The sequence below is a fragment of the Athene noctua genome, chromosome 1 (genome assembly GCF_965140245.1).
Source record: "Athene noctua chromosome 1, bAthNoc1.hap1.1, whole genome shotgun sequence".
NCBI lineage: Eukaryota > Metazoa > Chordata > Aves > Strigiformes > Strigidae > Athene > Athene noctua.
The window spans coordinates 106281003-106302799 of NC_134037.1; the positions used below are offsets into that span (position 1 = coordinate 106281003).

At 34.3% G+C, this 21797-nt stretch overlaps 1 protein-coding gene across 6 annotated transcripts in view; it reads left to right on the forward strand.

Moving 5' to 3' along the window:
* The window catches only part of SPATA17 (spermatogenesis associated 17), a 92321-nt gene that overhangs the window by 30272 nt on the left and 40252 nt on the right, over window positions 1-21797 (forward strand). For all 6 annotated transcript variants that reach the window (XM_074926232.1, XM_074926198.1, XM_074926207.1 and 3 more), the window contains one exon: window positions 6319-6442. In XM_074926232.1, coding sequence (XP_074782333.1) covers window positions 6319-6442 — 124 coding nt within the window. The remainder of the gene's footprint in view (window positions 1-6318; window positions 6443-21797) is intronic.

Here is a 21797-nt window from a genome sequence, read left to right on the forward strand (position 1 = left end):
TTAAATCAGACCTTTTATAAAAATTATTTTTAACTTCACAGCATTTTGTGCTGCCAATGAGTATGAAGTAAATTCGGCTTAAGGACTTATACACACAGGGAAGAACATCTGGACTAATAAATTTGCACGTTTCTAGAAAATAGAATAATTTGAAAAGATTAGATATTACCAGAAAAAATAGATTTTAAATAGATGTGAGAAAAAATTCTGTATGAGTAGTTACTGAAACCTTGATTAGAAGATTTTGTATAATGAATTAGGGAAAAAAAATCTCTTTTTAGTTATAAGCTGGCTCTGCCATCAGTATTTAGAAAAGCTGTTGCTCTCTCTTGAGTAACTGTGCAGCAGTGGAAATTGGAAGGGTAAGAAGGATACATCAGTCTGTTCTTTCCTATCGTCTGGTACATGCTGTGTCCTGATCTCCTGATCTGCACAAGGTATTCACTCACTGTATGCCCTTCACTGCTATGTGCATCACATTTCCTGCGTAGTGTATTGATCACATTGTGGACCTTGACAGTGGAGCTGGTATGTCACTTTTAGATCCTTTGGCAGTGATCACTATGTGATTAAGGAAAGATGGGCACAGTATGTTCTACTATGCACAAATTTTAAAGGGATTTTCAGGTGTTATGAATATCTTTCTGTAAAATTAATAATAACAATAATAATAGAAACGATAGGGTGTTTTTGCATGCCTACACATTAGCTTTATTTATTTATTTATTTATTTATTTATTTTATCCTAAGGAGTCATATTAGTTTTCTGTTCACGGCACTGCAGTAACCGAGCAGTACCATTCCTCCAGATTTTGAAGAGAGTGTCAGTCATGATTAAGTTGTTGAATAGATTGATGTAAACATTCACATTTAAAATTAGTAAGAATTTTGGACACCCATTTGTGATAGGTCTCCTAGGCAGTAAGATACTTTGTACCAGTAATAATTGACTGCTTCTTTGAGCATCTGTTTCACTGCAACTTGAGATCAAATATTTTGGTCAAGTGATTCTGTCAGGATACATACAAGTGTATATGTCATGGTCAGGAGGAGTAAGGGGCTTACAGAGCTGCTCTATTCTACTCAGTAAATTTGAGTGTGTTCATTCAAAATATCAGAAGGTTGAGGATGTTCAAGCTCTCTGATGATACGTAGCTAACGTAAGTATGTAGTATGTATCTTTTGTTAAAACTTTGTCTTTGAAGTACAGAGCTCTCTAAACTATTTTTACATCCTAGGCTACTCTATACATATATTCCATTTTTTCCCAAATATAATAGATTAAGTCAAATGATATTATCATGGCAGGTCATATTCCATTTTCACCTACACCACTGTAATGTGAAATCAAGTGGCATGCAGTGGTGTAACAAAAGTATTGTTCCTCTAATTTCATTTTCACTTCCATATTCTCTGTTTGAGCAGGGAGGATGATATATAGTAGGGAAGGTAAAATCAATTTAGGTTATCTCCTTTTATGCTAAGTTTGCCTACTGCCTATGTTTCAGGAATTTTATGATTTGGGGTCTGAACTGCTTAAAATCACTATCACTTCATACTCTTTCTGGGTACTCTAGGCAACTATACTAATTATTGATTTTCTCAGATGTCCTTTCCTTCAGTTAATATTATAATTTTATGGTTATCTGGTCAAAGGACCACAGAATGCCAGTGAAAATGCAAACAGAATGCAATAGTTTGATAAAGTTCAATAAATGTAGGTCAGTATGAATTTGTAAAATGATGCAGTTCTATGCAGAATTATGAAAATCTGTATATTGCTGAAATCATCACTTGAAGACCTTTCCCAAAGTGCCAGGAACAATATTATATGTGTATTTTTAACCTTTATACAGACAGCAGGAGCACTGTCAACCGAATTTGCATCTCATAGCTGGAACCAACACCACTGCCTACTGCATAATGAAGTATCAGAATAACAATAAGTTACCTTGTCATATGAAAATGTTTTATTTTCAAACCATATAAAGCAAATAATTTTATCATTAACAGATCAATATCTACTTTACAGTTCTGTTACACAAGATTATTTTTAATCGTGGGCTTTCATAACATACACAGATAGTCCTATGCCTATTTTGAATCACACAAAGCATTCCCTATCGCAAGGAAAACACACCGGGTTAACAAAATAATGCATCCTAAACTTGCACTAATAAACATTGATATTCTTCCAATTTGTTGAATAATTTTCAGATTGTGATAAGACACTACATTTGTCAAGTTTACACTTATTTCCTCTGCAAAGATATTCCATAAAAATGTATTTGGGAGAAACTGATTGGACCAAGCCAGGTTTGTACAAGATGCAGTAGATACTGTTAATATGCTGAGATAAGCTTTAAGATAATGAAAAGATGACGTGCAAGAAAGAATTACCTGCTTTTTCAGTTATAACAGTTTAATAAGCAGTGCTATTCCTACTGAGACATGCAACAGACAGATCATTTATAAAAATAGAACAAGATTAATAATTAATCTAAAACATATTTTGCATTTACAGAACTCTTTTTCTCTCAAAAAAATTGGTGAAGCTTTAAACATGCAAGTCAAAAAACTTCATACTGAACCATGAAAGGTTCGTCTTGAAGCAAATGTGGTCGAGACCACAGAGTAGCGTGCATCATAGCTAGTATTCATAATATTGTATTGTCCCAAGAAAAAATTGCTTACTATTGCCAATTGTTGTGCTGCTTCATAGATAATTGAGGTATACATGAACGAAGAGAAGGCTGGCAGTAAATATAAGGGTTTAATCAAAAAATAATTTCATTTCAACGAATTTTCAATTGACTTTAATGAAATTTGGATTTATTTTCTTTGGGCAGGCATACATGTAGAAGGTTATAAGCATGAAACTTCTCAAGAAACACATTTATGTGTAAGCTACCTGGAAGTCTAACTCTATTCGGAAGTCTAAGTTTATATCTTTAGCATCATTTATGTTTATATGCATTTTTGTGTATGGTGACAGTGAAACCCCCTGCACAGTGCATAACCTGTTGGCATTAATCTGCTAATGTGTGAAATAGTATATTCATATCAAACTACTTTTAGATTCTTTGCTTTTGTTGCTTCTGTTCAAATTCACAAAAGTATAGTAAAAGAGATTAAAGTTTCAGGTTCCAATAGCTTTAGAATGAATCTGTACTTATGCTAAAACTCTATGCTTTCCAGTCAAGCAGTTTTGACTACTCTATACCCCTTATTTTGTACTGCCTCTCAGGAGAGAATCATCTTGGGAGCTATTATCCCTGAGACAGAATTGTGTGCATGTTCTGTACAACAGTACAGAGCAGTATAATGCATGATAGAAATATTTCAGCACAACTGACAAAATGTGTAGGCTGAAAAAGTATGTTGAAAATTATTTGTAACGTCTTAAAAAAATCTTAGACTTTTAAATGGATTATGGTACAGCACTGATGAGGATGTGTGATAATCAGGAGCGATCATGATGATTTGGATGACAGTACTGTCTAAAAAGATCATGAATTACATTGAACTTCAACAAGTATTTTCTTCACTTAATTTCAGCAAATAAGTATTATTAATCATTCATTCAAAGTAATCCGGTAAATTCAGATTAATGATAATGGGAAACATTTTGCATTCCATTTTCATTACATCTGTAATGCAAATTTATATTTTCATCATGATTTGGGGGTTTTCATCACCAGTTGTGTTCTAAATAACAAAGCTTCCATATCCACTGTTGGGAAGAAGTATATGAGCATATAAGAACATGAATAAACTGTAATAATATGTTGATCAACATTGCATCACTTATAGATAGCAGTACTAAAGCTGAATAGAGGACTCCGTAGTCAAAAAGTAACAAGAAATAGTATTAAACATGTAAAACATGGATCATACACTCTGATATTGAAGGTAAAGTGGCATAAAATAAAAGAACAAAGTTGATACTATATGCATTGTCTATTTATTCATTTGTTTATGATTGACTGGTATAGAACAAAGAGTTTCCAAGTAAAAATGCTTGTGTACCTACATGCAGTGACTCTGAAATCTCTACCTTAAGGACAAAGAAAGGTCGCCAATCTCTCCAACTCCTAGTTCTTTGTCAAAAATGGACACAGTTAATGAGGTTTGTTTGGTACAGCACAAATTCTCAGACACAGATAGAGATCCTTTCAATGGAAACAAATTTGTTTGGCTTTACCAGGTTACTTAGCGATTAATAATAGCCTTGAGATGCAGGTCAGAAAGGTCATCGTCCCTGCTTGCCAACACAATCTAAAATGTGCAGCTAGTCCGGCTCTGCAGGCTTTGAGGCCCCGAAACGTTATGCATAAAGTAAAACAGGCTATTTTCCAACTTCTTTTTTCATATTAATAAGCAATTTTCAAGAGAAGGGTGGCAAAATGGGGGCCATGCCACTCTAAGTAATTCATTTATTTTGCAATTTAATCTTATGTTGGAAAAAATTACACTGCTGCAAAAGCATAGCGTGGTGATTTTTAAACGTCAGTGTGCTTCATAAGTAACCTTGTATGAAATATTGTATTAGCACCCTTTAACAGTAAACTGCAACCAAAAAATATGTCCAGAGATTGAAACAGACCTATACATCTTTTCTGATCTTTAAATTATTTCCTTTTAATTCTATTTTTTCTATTTGAAATAAAACATATTTACTTAATATTTTACTAATTTTAGTTGATAAAAAGTTTAAAGATAGCATGAAACAAATACAAATTCTACATTGCAACTTGTATTTAAGAATGTGATTTCATTATGCTCATATTTATAAAGCAATTATTGCTCTTTCACGTATTTTGATGAACTAATTTAACATTATGATAATTAAAATATTAAGAATAAGTTTGAGTCATAATCTTAAAAACACTTTCAGGCACAATATGACTTTCCCATGGGATTATTCATATCAGCAAATTTATTCATATGCATATTTTGACAGGATTTGACCCTTGTCACAGAGTGTCTTATTTGGTACTCATTGAAACAATTGGGACTATTAATGTGAACCTCTCTAAATAATCTGTTTTGTGGGAATATTTGAATTTTCCAGCTATGTGAATAGTATATTTTTCTTTGCTTTTTATTTTATCATATACACACATGCTTAAAAAAAAATAAAGACTGGAATTTACTCAATTAACTTTTAAACAATCTAAATGCTTGACTGAATATGTTTGGTGTCTTTGGCACACAGGTTAATTTGAACTAGCCATTTCTTAATAACAAAAATAACAAATGTTAATCAAACTAACCTTTTTTAACTGGGTCAGAAAAATTCCATACACGTGCACTGTGCACAATAGCACAGAATTTCTTTTCTTATAGAACATTAATTCACTCCACTGTTTGCATAATTTATGACAAGTCTGGCTCTATGAGAAAAAGCTATTGAAGAGGAAACTTATGTCCATTTCCTATTAAAGTTTTCCTCTAAACATTCAGTTAAAATCATGAGTTTTCTTCATTCTTTGAGATGTGGTATTAGGTACAGTTCCTTATTTCTTTTACAGTGAAGGAATTTTCTACAACCTATTGAATACACAGACCCACCCATTTAGATGACAGTATGTGTTTGCAAACCTCTGTCATGCATGTTCTTGTTTCATGTGATGGCCTGTACCATTGCTGTCTGACCAGAGTAGAAAGTGGCCTGTGTGAGAAGCCTAATGCTACGGAAACTCCTCATAAGGACTTCGCATGCATAGAAGTTTTACATCCAGTTCTTCTCTATGCCTACATTCTCAACATTACAAAAGACTCAGGGATCTCGGAGTGAATGTCAACTCTTATCCTGTGTCTACTATCCTCTCTCATACCATAATGTCTCCTCTGTTTGCACATCAGAAGGAGGTGTTACAAGGCACTAGCTGAAACATAAGTGAACAACTTTTATTTTGAAACCATTTGAAGGAAAATCACTAAATTCCAATAACTTCAGCTTAGAGAAATTAAAACTAAAATGACTCTTAAAAACAAAAAAGGACATCTATGAATGCTATTTTATCAATCTATAAAAATATGTATGTTGACATGTTCTTCAAAAGAGTAAGCAATATGAACTAATACACTCTTCATAGTTTTTATCATTTTAATCCCATTTCTTCACAGTTATATCCATGTAGAATCCCGCTGCTGTGGAACTGAATGAACTGTTATTTTGCATTCCAGTGATGTCAGTATACTGCTAGTACATAATAGCAGAACACTGTGACGTGATAAAAGAGTTAAAGTAAAATAAAGCATTAGCATGTCTTTTATTGTTGTAATATAATTAGCAGATTTATTTTATTACAGGAGTGAACTCCAAGACTACAAAGAAATGAAGGAAATTGAAGAGAAAAGAAAAGACCTAGAAAAGAAAGAAAAGGAAGAGAAATACCAAGCCCGAAAGATGCATTACCTCCTTAGCACTGAGCAGGTTGGTATACCTGTCCCTGACAGCTCATGCAAACCACTTGGGCCCCCAGCCTGACAGAGATAAACTAGCAGGCTGAATGGGACATGACTTGTTGAAAAGATATCACAAAGACACTACTTCGAGTTCAATTTAGTGCTTTTCTATAGGCAAGAGCAGGTACCATGACTATTACGTGACAGCAGCTTCATAGAGGCAGCATCAGCACTGCTGGCAGAAAGAGTCCAAGTCAGCAGTTTGATCTGCCACTGTGATAACACAACATGAAGGGCATAACCTCGCTTTAAAAACTCATTTTGACTGGCCTATTGTTGTGTTGTTGCACTTGTCAAGAACTAACAAGTTATTAAGCTGAGAAGAGATTTCATTTTTTTCCCCGTTTTTTAATTGAGCTAATGCTTGGATTGGTGCTGTGTTCTGCTTGTTTTTAGGATAGATTGTAAATGCAGGTTTTCAGCTAAAGCTTCTCCTAGAACCTGCCTGAATCAGCTTATTTAGCATGATTGTTTTCACACAGAAATGTCTCATAAATTTTAAATGTTTACTGATTAATTTGATTTGTATTGATAAAAGTGGTATATTATTTCAAACTCTCTTATGTAAGGTGCTTTACAGACAGGTAAATATAGCAGTAGATATATCTTGTACAAAATCGGTATGATTTGTATAAGCTTGCGGGTTTGTCTTTTTTTAGTCCCCTTTTGTGAACTTTTGTAAAAAAAAAAAAGATTTTGTTCCCATAAATGTTTGGTGACTGGTTGTTCTTCATATGAATAGGGAATTAATGTGCAATCAGAGTATGCTAGTATGAACTAAGTCCTTGCTTTTCATAGGCTGTTAATTACAATCTGTGTGTAAGAACTGCTAATCCTAAAGAACACAGGAAAAATACCATGACACTTAGTGACGGAATATTTAATCTTTCCCTCTGTTTGGGAATCAATTGTGATCTATTAAACAGAAATATAGTTTAATTATCTGGATAGCAGTTATGAAGACTCAATCTGTAAATCAAATTTAAGTAATGTTATTTGAAAAAAATAAGCATAGTAAAATATTAGCAAAAAATAGCATTAGAAGTTTTCTGAGTGGCTTTTAGACAGGTGAACTAGTTAATAACTGCAATTAGCTCACAATAATTTGTCCTGGGTAGATCTAGAATATTAAGAATAATCTCCAGATTGTTTTAATCTTGTTTTAAACTGTAGAAAATTGGGAATTCTTGTTCTGAACAGAACAATTTATGTAAAAAAGTGCATAAACATTAATATGTTTATCTGAAGTACAAAAAATGTCTGATTAGAGACACTGAGTGACCTGTGGTCTAAAAAGATTTTAGTAAATTTAGTTCACTTCGGACGATACTGGCTTAGGAAGCTGTAGCACATTTTTAAGGAATGGCAAGTAATGCCTTATTTCATCTGTCCCCATGGAGGACTGCTGGTAGAGGGCAGCAGCAACTATTATGTTCTGATGAATTTGGGTTTCTAATTTTACAGAATTAAAATTTAGCTAGCAGTATTTTGCAGAACAAAAATATGCTTGGTTTTGCTTGCTGAGATGTTTTGTGAATACAGAGACTCAGAGCCCACAAAATTTTTCCTTTATCACAGAACTGTGCTCCAAGAACTATCTATCTTCCTTTGCATATAGTATTTTGAAACATGAATGAGTGTAAATCAATGCAACACCTACAGATAACCTGAAAACCAGCAAAGATATATATGAAGTAAACTACTTCTTGAAATCAAAGTCTGTATTCCACAATTGCACAGTTACAGAATTTGTTATCTTGCTAAGTTACAGGGCAAAATATTTCAGTGCAGAATGTACTGGTTTGATGCTCTGTGTCTGATGTTTTACTCTCTGTATGCCTGGTCTACTGATGTGACTACAGCTGTGTCACACTATCTTCAAAGAATAGTTAATTGGATTACCAAGAAGGCCCATTCATGTCTCAGCAGAAAAAGGCAGCAAAAGTCAACAGTTTTAAGTGAGTTAGGGGAAAAGTATAATTTGTAAACAGGGAGCATAGCAAATGGAAAGAGGAGGTTGATGAGCTGGATTTATTGTGGAGTCATGTATTAACTAAAGCCCAGTAAGTTGTAGAGATGATCAATGATCTGCTGAAGTTTGCTACAATCTCCTCATGCCATCTCATGCATCAAGGCTGCAGATGTTCGGGCAGATTATATGGGCAGCATTGCAAAATCTTTATTTGCAATACTTGTTTCAAATATATCCTATAAGTTTGGATCTTTTTGTTTTACTACACGCAAAAGCTGTGAGGAAAGGGTGCTTGCTTATTGAAGGAAAGGAATTAAGGCATTGTTGCTCCTCAGTTTTAGTAAAGACAGACATGTGAATTTCCATTCTCCATTCCATAAAAGCTGAAGCGCAGAAACCCATCTCAGAAGTTATGGGTTAAACAGGGAGATGATCAAACACTGTAGCATTGCACAAGGTAGCAGATGGTACAGTGATCCTTTCTGGCCTTGAAGTTTATGAATCCTTTATTAACTGCAGTATTTGCTCTTATTCCACAGATTATATATATATATATATATATAAAAGGTTGTGCCCATTCCTAGTAGCTAGCATTGTTTCACATTTCAGAAAGTAAAACTTAAGAATGCTAGTGTCATGACTGTACAGGAGTGTCCAGTTTGTATATAATAGCATGACCTATGATGGAGTTAACATGTTTTATCTTTTTCATGAATTAACTTGCTATTCAAGCATTTATTTCTTCCATAAACTGTTACCTCTACAAAAAAAAAAAAAAAAAAAGAAAGGAAGAAATGGATATCAAACTCTAAATTAGTATGGATTATTTGTTCTTGCTGGTACCAGGGCTATACATAATCTTATATAGACAGATGTGAGCTTGCTTTGATTATTTTCCAAGCCAATCTGGAGCTATAACATGGGGTTGAACCCAAACTAATTAGCCCTGTTGAGAGCCACATTGTACTAGCTCAAGAATTAATGCAGTTACATAGTTCCTGGTCAGCTCAAAATATGGGCAGAATAAGTGTGTACATGCTTTAAACTCTGGACCAAGGAGTTTGATCTGCCTACAAAATACTATATAGGCATAGCTAAATTTAAGTTATTTTGTCTGCATTCCCCACCTTTGGGGGGGGGGGGGGGGGAAGGTGTCTTTATCAAGTACCATTGCTATGAAACTGATATTCAGGGAGATTATTGGATATTAAAAAATATATAATAATACTATACTTTACAATTGTACTAATTTTTTACAAACAGTTGACTGAGTGCATCGTGCTATAGAAACTTACCCAAATATGGCTATCCCATTGATATTTGTAGAAATACATTGCATTTACACAAATATTTTAATCCATGTAAGAACTAAGCAGTTCATTTGAATAAAATAATGTTAATATTTTGGCAAAGATGTTTAAAGAAAATAAAGTTAAACAAGTTAGGATATTTGCATAATCAATAATTACTAACAGTAGTAATGTTAACTTGCTATTATTAATAATTTATATTAATAATTACTGTCTTTCTGTAAAAGTACAATGTTATGCATACTGCCAACTTCAAAACACAGTTTTTTGCTTTATTAAAAACCCACTACATATTTTTTCTGTAGTACCAGTAATATCCATGCAACACAAATATAACACTACTTGTACACATAAGAGTGGGCTTGAAAAAAGAAAGTAAATTTGTATATGATTTAAATAAAGTTAGTTGCCAAATAATGTCTGGAGAAATAAATCATGAGCTCTAAAACCTCTGGTTATAAAATACTGTTTTGAATCAACTTGATGTATATGACAGTAGTATCAATAACTAGTGAAGTAACATCTTAGACACATGAGCTTTGTTTGTTTGAAGGAAATTTCTCCTACATGATTCCCATAATTATGAAAAAAAAACCACAGTCAAGTCCAAGTCCTTCTTATCATGTGATAAGTTATGTTGTCTCCATCTACTGGTTGCTTGTTGCAAGGTATTCCTAGTGTAAAATCCAGCAAGAAATAAATCTGTGAGGTGGCAACTGCGGCTTTTCCAAACTAAATTCCATTTAAAAAATAAGATTCTCTGTATTTCAGATTTTAAAATTATATATATATATATATACATATATATATATATAAAACAATGTTTTCCTTATCTGTTTTTACCTTGTCTGATAAATTCTGAGTTCTTGATGAACATGATAAAAATCGCAGTACATATCTGACAAACCATTGCCTTTGTTAAAAATATTTCTTGTAATTTCTTACTGGTAACAATAGAAATAACAGTGCAGATGTATTTTTTCACTGTTTTTATCTGTTTTATCATGAACTGTATTGTAATTTCTTAGAGACATGAAACTTATAGTAAGTTTTTCTTATTAGTCCATAATCTATATGCTATTTCTGCTACAGTGATAATGATTCTTTTTTTTCTTAGTTGTCATTTAATAAATATACTATTTATTAAATATGATTTTCTATTCTAAACATGTTTACCAGCGTAGATTATCCTTTTATATCCCTATAGTTCCGCTTTCTGTATTAACAAAATTCACTATAATTGAATAGATTCTTACATCTGCTCTTTGTCATATTCGAAAGGCTGACATTTGTAGTAAGGGGCATCCTTTGCAAAGTGCTGACAAGCAGCCTTTAAAGTTAATGAAAGACAGAATCACTGAATGCATTGACAGCACTTTGCAGAAGTAGGTACGAAGAGCCCACATTTCTTGGAAACTGCTTGTGTGATTCCTGTCATTAGGTCTTTCCAACCTTCCAAGAAATTTTGAAGTTGGTCTTTGTCTTACAATGATGATTAAAATTAGGTATAGACTAAATCCAAAGATCTGGTATCAAGCTAGGATGCAGAGCTGTATTGTTTAGGTATCTGCTGACAGAGCAAGCAGCAATGCTGAGGTGAGTCTGTGAGTGGGAGCAAAAGCTGCTGCTAGCACTATTGTTGCTAACAAGGTGGAGGACCTTCAAGTCCACAGTGTGGTGGGGAACAGAAGTCAGGGGTAACTGAAAGGAGCCAGAGCAGGAGAAGTGATGGAAGGAGAAGAGTAGTGAGTGTCTTGTAAAGTCACTGAGATCGGGAAAAGAGTCCTATGGAAACAGTCTTCAGAGTGCCACAGCTGAAAAAGCATTTTGCTATTACAGTTTCCCCTGTCACTGAGAAAAGAATTGGAGAATCAGCAGAACAACAGATCTTTTCCCTTTACTCTCTATATAGCAAACAGTACTGGGTGAGGTAAAGGAGAATTTAAATTATTTTTTTCCAAAAAAATTTTCTTCTGTTTCTAAACAGACAAACCACATTTACATTTTGTCAGAGAAAATGAATGTACAAGTAGTCCAGAAAGCCAAAGTTCTTTGTGATACAATGCCTACGAAAGCTTAAGAGCTTTGTCACACAATTACAAAGTGTATTTTGGCATTATTGAGAACATGATATTACACATGCGTCACTTAAGTTTATTGTTGCTCTGATTGGTGGACTCAGTCCCATCCTCATTTCCAAACCTGGACTTCCTGCTCTGTGATAAATCATGCTGAGATTAGACGAGCTAGTATCAGTCCTCTGTTCTGTGGGATCTTCTGTTCTATCTGAATGCTTTAACTATTGACACCTTGAGACAAATTAATCATGCAGTTGTATGTGTATGCATACTCTTGATTTTTGTACAGAATCTTGTTTCTGTTGGGCCCTGATCAGTTAGAAGATGTGACTGAGTCAGACTGAAGGCTCCTCTGGCCCGGCATCCTATCTTTAACAGTGGCCAACAGCATGGGCCTAGCGAAGAGGAATAAAATGGGGCAATGGGACACTATAATAACATGCCAAGAATACTCTCCCACTTTCCAGCAACTGGTAGTGAAGGACTTGTAATTTTTTGCTGTAGAGCTTTACATTTTTGGATTATTAAGGTGTTCACTTTTTGCCTCTGTATTCCTCCAATTCCTGCGTCTCTTAATACTCAGAGAAGGAATAACTTAAATAGAGAGAGTGTGAGAAGAAATCTAGACCCACAATACTAGCTCTCAAATTGTGCTTCCTTGGAAGACCAAGTTCTCTCATTTCCTTTCAGTATTGTTTTACAGCATGCTCATTTCACAGCATATACTGTCTCTGGTATTCTGTCACAGGAGAATATGCAACTGCAAATTGCCTTATTCTTTCTCCACAATTTGGCAAGGTTCTGTGGATTGCCTCTTCCACTCCAAGCAACCGTAAAGTCTGTCACTTTTCAGCTCTCTTTAACAGGGTAACAATTTCTCCTGATATCCTTTGGCAGTTTGTTAACAGATACTGCTCATAAGCTCCTAGGTAATTTAGAGCTGCAAGAGAAGAACAAAGCCCATGTGTAATAATAGGCCCGTTTTGTTGTAAAAGTTACAAAATCTATGACATTTCTTTTAATAACTGCCAGTAACAATACATTAGTTATCTTTTTGGGTTGCAATAGTTCCTTCAGTTTTCAGTGCTGGTTCCAGGGTGTCACTATCTGTTCAGTCAAGGCTAATATGTTTAGACATGTGGCTGGTATTTGTGTTTATTCCCACTGAACTAATACATTGAAAGGGATTACTTGTAGGGATATAATAGCTGGTCTCATAAACTAAGGAAGTATTTTTAATGGAACCAGTCGTTAAATGAGATAAGCCTTTCCAGAGAGACATAAATGTGAGACGGTAGCTCTTTAATAGTTTAGTACTATAGAAAACAATTTAAAAATCCACCTTAAGAACAATGTTCTGTGAGTAGTAAGGAAATGTTAGCATCAAGTGAGATAATGGTGAAAAGTTCTAATTTCAGCCACAAGAACTGAGTTTTTCCATTCTTACTCTTTGTGTGTAACACCCATACTCCATAAGCAATTCCCCTTTAGGTTAATGGGAGTCATTTAGCAAACCTCTGTGGACTCTGGATTAGGGCTTTTGTGTATAAAGGTAGCAAAAACATGCCCCAAGGTTACTTTTCAGCTATTGTTTTTCAGACCAGTTTAATTTTGATTTTCTGTAGTTATTGTAGAACTCAAAATTATATCATTTTTATCAGTTGTTATCAGTTATTATTTTATGTTTGTCAGTTCATAGAGTAAAATATTTAAAATTCAAATTCTATTCAATGCTAAGGTATATTTTTACTACATTTTTCCTATCAAGAGAGATGGCAATTCATAAACATTACACTGACTCTGTGTGTCCCCTTTTTACACTATTGGAAATCAGGAGTTAATTTTATTGAAGTTACTTCACTTATATCAGGTGTAAATGTTCTAAGTGAGGAGGAAAAAAAAGCCACAAAATCCTTCCTGGAGCAGGCTAATGAATATTCAGAAGACACAACTGATTAATATGCTTCTAACCTAATGTGCTGTCCTGTAAGAACTGGAAAAACAATTGGTCTAAAATGACACTGTCTGACACCCACTCTGTCTCTGGACACCTGGCAGTTTTATTCTTATAAAGGTGAGGACTCAGTGGATAAAGCTCTGGCCTTTGATCTTCAGATCCACAGTTTAAGAGACAAGGCTGCAAGTTTGGTCATTTGAGCTTGGTCCCGAGTGAACAGTCCACATCACAAAATGATTATACATAATTTGTTACTATTGGCAGTGTCTGTTCAGGAAAGGCCAAGGACTGAGCTAGCATGAAGAATGAATTAGCTCTTACCTTTTACATTTTATTTCCTCCCTCTTTACTGTTGTAATTTTATTATCCTGTCTCTAAAACATTCAGGGGATGAAATTATCATTCATTATAAGTGCTAATACTTCCTGAAGATGAACTAAAATGGTTAATTTTTTTTTAATGTAGGTGCCCCAATCACTGAACATCCCCACCTATCCGTGGGTGTTTAATATCCACTCATCACTTCTCTGCCAAGAAGTCAGATATTTCTGAGTACTTTCCAAAGCTTGTACCATAAAAAATCCTATTTAAATTAAAGAGGAGAGAGTGAGCTTTCCTAGCTCTCAGGCAGGCTTGCAGCTACATTTAAATAGCATAAGTATATAAAGCACTTCATGCTACAGTGTTCTGTTTTTATAAAATACCATTTCCAGAGGATTCTCAATTTACATTAAACCCTTCTTACAGAATTTGTGATAGGCATGTTTGATCAGCAAGCCTTCTTCATGCATTCACTTTCACATTCGAAGCCAGATATATCAGTCTATTCACAGGTATTCGCTATAGGAAAATCATTCAACTCCTGTGCCTCATGGGGCACTATACACACAATCTCAGTTCACTTGAAAGGAATCTCAGTTAATGTTGCTTAATGTCTCTGTCAAAAAGAAGGACAAAGTAAGGTAACTGAAAGCAGCCAGTAACTGAGCTGTTTGGGATTCTGGAAGACATTGTGCATGAGCAAAGAAAAATGTTTATGACTAGAAAGTTAGTTCCACTAGGTCTGAATTCCAAAAATGACCTTTAAGTGATTTTCACACACACTCAAAAACCTTTAGTTCTCTTAGAATTTGAGTCCAGCTCTTGACCTTTGGGATTACCCATCCTGGGAACACTCAGGACTGTAATTCTGCTACTCAACACAATATCATGGGGCTATAAAAAGAAGGCAGGTGCTGGAAACTAATGTATACCTCCAGAATCCATCTGGTGCACACTCTGGCAAAACCATTTAGTGACAAAGTTTATAACTTGTAGATTTTCCAGTTTTGATCATATCCTTTTCAATCAGACTTTCTTTTTCTCTGAGAAGGGGTGGCTGTCTTCCTAGAGAGGGCAAGTACAATCAAATCCAAAACTAAGATGGCAAGTGTTGTGATCTTCATGTCCAGAAAAGGGTAGCTGTAGGTTAGGGAGCAATGGGAAAAGGATGGAGGAGTGCTATCTGCTGACACCATAACCTGCCTCCTATAAGAAATAGATGGCTATGCACCATTTCAGATGTATTTCTCCCCAGTGTCAGTGAACAGTACTTCCTTCCCATTCACTTCTCATAAGTCTCATTCTAGCAGAAATGGTAAGTGAAAGTGCTTCCAACAGAAATCAATAATTTCTCCCTTTGCCACACTTCCCAGAAAACAAGAAATTCTCATCCTATTTTTTAAAGATAGTGAGTGAATGAACTTAAAAATAGAAAAAAAATTAATAATTCTAGTCATGTTCTGTGACAGTACTGCAAACTCTATTTTTCCTGAAGGCTTCTTATTATAAAATAATTTCATTTTGTTTGATAACTGTATAACTGTGCAAAGAAATGCGAAAGTTTACGCTGAAAAATCATCTGTCATTAGAAAGAGTTTACCACACAATAGGATGTAAAGTTTGAGTGCTGTTTTGCATTTGTTCCTATGTATGCTCATTTTTTAAAGGCACATCCATGTAGACATGGCAATATTTCTCTGAGCTTCTTCTAAATAGCTTGTTATTAGCCATGTCACTCATACTAAGCATATGTTATTATAGCTTAGTGGCATCTGTATCTACTATGTATTACAGCATTTAGCATCTCTGCATCTAGCATCAGTCATTGAAAAATCCACTAGCTACAAGGTCCCTGTACTTAAACTGTCTTTTTCAGCATCTGAATTGCATAACATCTATCTGTGTGGATTTTTTCTAGACAACAAACTTCTCGCTCAACTCCTGTGGGTAGGATTAATGGCAGAGTTTAAAGGACAAGCTGTGTGATCTATCAAAAGCGTACATGCTGAGATCTTAGAAAAACATGACCACATTTTGTGTATTACTGTCAATTGGGGTGGCAAAAGGGTTGGATTACTGCAGGGTCAGAAAACTGATAACAGTGAGTTATATATTGAATGCTGGCTTTGTGTATGATGTGGTACACACATTTAAGAAACAATCTATATTGCAAGGAAATGACGATGTATTGCAAATATCAACTAAATAGCTCGCACACAGAGCCACATTCACACACACTTGCACAGAGTAGAGCTCCACTGACATTCCTGAAATTGTTACTGGCATAAATTTGGTTGATGTGTAGTAGTCCATCTGGTGTTTGTACAAGTTTGATGTGATGTATGGTAATTTTTGAAACTATTATATCGGAAGAAGTACATGCTAAATAAGAGATAAGTGCATAAGAAGAGGAAGGTTAGAATGGCATGGGAGAAGTCATGAAGATAAAATACTGTACATTTCTCAACAGCAAACCTTCCTGTTGATTAAGAAGTGGCACTGATGGTATCCTTGCTTTAATGAGACTTCAAGATGAGTGATGTACACACCAATTCTTTTGTTTTTCGGCTCTTAGGCAAGTGAATAGTATAATGGTCAAGTCCTTTCATTAACTCACACAGATTATTCAGTCTTCAGTGCTTTTGTTTAGTATCTAATATATGCTGTTAATTTGGGAATTGTGTCTGTCCTGCAGTGGACAGGATGAAAACTGTATATCTTCATCTATTGTTTTATTTACTTCTAGTTTTTCTGTTTTAACAATTTTTTAATAAATTCTTAATAATCTTTTTTTCGTGTTACATCACTCTTTTCTAGTTATTTCTGACTACCTTTATGAATCTGACTAACATGATTCTATTCCTTCTTCTTTTCTTTCCTGTATACAGTACTATGACCGTTCATTAAACCTTCACCTCATTGTTTATTGGTCTCATTGGGGACTGCTTTGTTAAACATACTGCCAGTTTTTAGTCATTGTCTAATCCTATAGGTTTACTCCAGAAAATTGTTTAATAAATCTGTCAGAATATATGTCTGTGAGGGAAGATTCACATGTGAGCACAACGCAACAGATGCAAGAAACAATGAAAAGTAACAAAATGGTACATTGTTTAGTTGCACATAGGTATTTTTGGAGAAGTGAATGAATTCTCTATTTAGCCGTTATTTTATCACCAGGGAAATTTCCATATGATTTCCATCTCTATCTCTTAGGAAGAGCTGCTTCTCTCTTCTGATACATATTTGTAGGTAAATTCTGGTGTTACAGATTCAAAGGTACTACATGGATCCAAAGATTTTTCTCAATCCAGTGAGAAAAGGAGTGAATTTTGAGTTGAGGTTTTTTTCGCAAAGCTAATCTTTTCCATTGTGACAATGGCAGTATATTTAATTTTAATTTCAAAGTTGTAAATAATATCACACATTTAAATGTTTTAAGGGTCTGAAAACTTCTCAAAAGCATAAATAATATTGTCTTCAAAATAACCTTGTGAAGTAAGGAAATAGTGTCTGTGTGTTCACATGCAGTTACTGAGACATGGAAGAACAAAATCACCTTCAGAGATTATTCTTCAGACTAAGTTCTTTAATTCCCATTTATACAGGGTGGTCATAGAAGCAGGTTGGTTTACAGAGATTCCTAGAATTTGTATATGATTCCATACTCATCCCAGAACTTCTTAAAGAAAAAAATGGTAACAGTAATGGAATTTCCCATCCCAATTTTAAAAATAAAGTCATTAAGCAAGTTAAAAGATTTTTTTCTGCTTGTTTTGGATTCAGTTAGAAGTCAAATGAGAATTCAGTAAGAGAACTTTGAACGCTATGTCTCTGGTTAGTGTCTTCATCATAAGAAGTATTGTTTCCCATGCCATCACTTGCTCATTCAAGTTATTATCCCTGATCTAGTCAAGTGATGAGTGTAGAGCTTGTGTAAGAATTAGATTTGACAGAGTAAGCCTCAGCCAGAGAGAGAATCAATGAAAGGTGGATACATTTTGGGGATGTCTTTGCATTTGCTGAACTGCTGTGTTTTGGATATTTTGCCAAAATGATCCATGCATTATACTAAGAGTTTGTTTCTCTTTTGTCTTGTTGCCTAAATACCCAAGCAGTTGGTACCTGTTTGGAGACTCAATTACAGTTTTGTTTCCTGCAATTGAACTTAGTGCTTGTGCAGGTTTAGAGGTTGATTTTATGGTCTGTGGCCAGAATACCGGACTTGAATGTTTCCTTAACACCTCATTGTATAGTCCATAAAATTGAAGCCTGGTTTACTTATAAAAGTGCATTTAAAATGTGATTGCACTATTATTTTGATATCAAGCAAACATTTCACAGATAAAAAGGACTGAACCAAGCTTTATAATCTGAAGGCAGAATAACAATAATTAATGCTTCTATTATTCTGTTTAAACAGAATATATATTAAGCAGAAGACAGGTAATTAATCCCACTTGAAAGAATATATGCTACTCATCGCTCATTTATGAATTCTTCAGTCTCTGCATAAAAGCAGTGTCTCAAACAAAGCTAAAATACCTTAGGTACAGTAACAGGCTAGGTGCTCCAATATTTAGATTAAATTCCTGAGAGTATATTTTTATAAGGATTACAGGATCAGGTCTAAGGAGTAGCATTAGCTCAATGAGAACTGAATTTATGTTTATAAAACCGGGTGACATTTTTCCCATTGTATCCACGGTAAGGAAATTTTATGTCCCATTGGAATGTTGAACCACACCACAGTATTTTTCCGATATCCAAATAAAGCTTACACTCTATTTCTTAATTTTTAGTATAAAAATGTGTTCATAGTAGTTAAAAAATCACAGATTATTCCTAGTAGAATGCATTCTAATGTGGTTTAAATATTTTGATGTTTCAAATTTGAGTTAATGGACACAGTTTTATTATACTTGTTGCTAGAACGTCATTTACAGAATTTTTATAGATGGCTTCTTCCCCAATAAATTTCATAGTAAAAATATTATCCTTTTATTTTCTCTACATATGGAATATTTTGACAGCCTATAGTAAGGTAGTTATTTAAGTTTTAAATACCTTTTCTTTTACAGACATGGTTGCAGCATCATATAAACATGTTTTTTCCTTGTGAATCATTAATGTTTTAAGGTATTTCTTTTACCTCCTAGAGAAACTATATCTGGGGATTAACAAGATTGTTCACTGGAATTCATGTGGAAGCATAACTGCAGTAGCTGAGAAATGATCATGTTTCCTTTTAGTTCTCAGCAAGAGTAATTGAATGTTGAATATCTTACTAAACGCTGGACTGTGACAGTGTGTTAACACTCCGACTATCTCCTAACAGCAGGGCAATTATTTGCTGAGTGGGATTTTTATAAATCCCCTGGCAGTAGTATGTCCTGATAATTATGATGAAGTGCACTGGTCAGTGTTGATTCAGCAATCCCATCTCTAGCAAATATTTCATTCACAGCTCTCCTTCATGCTTTTACTTTTATGGCTTTTAAAGATATCTTACCTCTCCTCTCAGCTTGCTTAGTTTTTTACAAATTACAATGGAGCAAAAAAGGATTTTCAGGTCCCTATTTTGTTGAAGTTTTTTCCTTCTTGTTTAGCATTTCATTAAAAGACCAGAAAGAGAAAGTAGGACTTTATTTAGGTTCTTATTGTGACAATCACTTGCAAAACCTTCCTCCCTCAAAGCTATGTTGTTCAAGATTAAATGACATTAAATGAAACAATTATATTAATGATATATGTTGATTATTTCAGACTTTCAGAGTTGATATGGAAAAGTAATTTAAAAAGAGCATACCTTTGTTATTGTTTAGTTAATTACAGTAAAAAATATTCTAAATATATAAAGATACACTTTATATTGACTTCATGCTTACATTTTATCTTCAGCTCAACTTCATTGATTTTTAATTTTGCATGTGAGTAATTATTTGCAGTGCAGTAGCTACACTGTATCTGTTAGGGCATATTTTGTTTGGAATTTTATATGTAGACTTTAAAAGCTCAGTCAAGAAGTTAGAAATAAGAATAAAAAATAATTCATTCATAAATAAAATTGCAGCATCTAAAAGTGTTCACGTTTTATTATACCACTTGGGATCACCAGTCTTTTCTGAGGAACTATCCAGCATAATCAGCACAGCCTTTTCTTTCCATTTCTACCTGCACCTTTTTCTTTCCTTTCTTCCTTCCTTCATAGTTTAACTTTCAGGGCAAGCTCCTTAATAATTTCTTCGTTGTATTCTGGAAAAAAACAGTTAAGTCTTTCTTACCATATAGAAATGTTAAACAGGAAAAGACAAGATGGATATTCTGCAGCATAGACTAAACGTAGGATTAGAGGTGGAAGCAATACAGAATTAAAAAAAAAAAAACAAACCACAACAACAAAACCCACAACACATATATTCATTGCTAAAGTTCATTAAATTAGTATTTGTTTTCTTACGATTTTTTTCTTGTTTTATATGCCACCATTAATTATAAATCTAAGAAAATGATTGGGAGGAAACTAAATGATAGAGTGTTAGAAATGCAAAATGATTCAAAATATTAATGTAATGCTAAGGATGACTGGGTAACAAATGGTACATTTGCCAGTATGCTTGACCTGACACAATTAATATTCCAGGTCATGCTTGGGTTTCCATGATGGAAGGTCTGAGGCAGAGAATTCTAGGGGAAAAATATATCTATTGTATAACTCATTTCTCTCTCTCTCTTTTTTTTTTTTTTATTTTCCCTGACGAGTCAAAACCATAGTCTTAAAAAAAATATCTGTACTTTCACACCTCATTTGCCATATTCACCACTGGGCTACCATTCACCAGAAGGGCCTGATGCAAGGAGGTCAGTAAGAAGCTATTAGCAGAGTCCTCTCCTGAGATTTCTTTGGTGTTATTGAGGTGGAAGATAGTATGACAGTACTGCAAATAACTCAGTTGTACAGCTGTAGTTTTTTTAACAGTTAGCACATATTTCCCCATAGTGTTTGTCACTTTAGAAAATTGTTCCTGGAAATCCCTAGCGCTTAGGGATATGGTGTAGTTGGGAACTGTCAATGTTAGGTTAATGGTTGGACTAGATGATCTTCAAGGTCTTTTCCAACCTAGACGATTCCGTGATTCTGTGAAATAAAGTCCCAAAAATCTGGCTTTGACAGAGCCCCTTAGTTGTGAAGAACATGGGTACAGAAAAATGTATCATTCTTCCTGCAGACGAGGTATTGTTTCTAACCTATCACAATATTTTGGAGGGTTACATATTTTCTTACAAACTAAAGGTGGGGATAATATTGAAATCAAAGTATGAGGTATTATCTCAAGACAGATACTCTTCTACCACTGAAAAAGCAGTATTAAATGCGGTAGTTTTGTAGTTGAGAGAATATTGTATAAAGTAGGGAAAAGATGAAGTAACGCTTTTAACGCATTGTACTGGTCTCAAGAAGATATGCAAATTTATTATGTACCAAAGGCTTTGATCCTCTAGATTCTTAGATTTCTGCAGACTGCCAGCTCCCTACAGAGGATAGAGTGAATAGGGTATTCATCAGTGCATAGCACATGTGCAAGAAATTACAAAAGTAAGACTCAATTTGCAGATATATTTAAAAATGAATGGAAGCAATTTTGTCAGAGATCGGTCTGAACTGGAAAGTAGAATCAAACTCA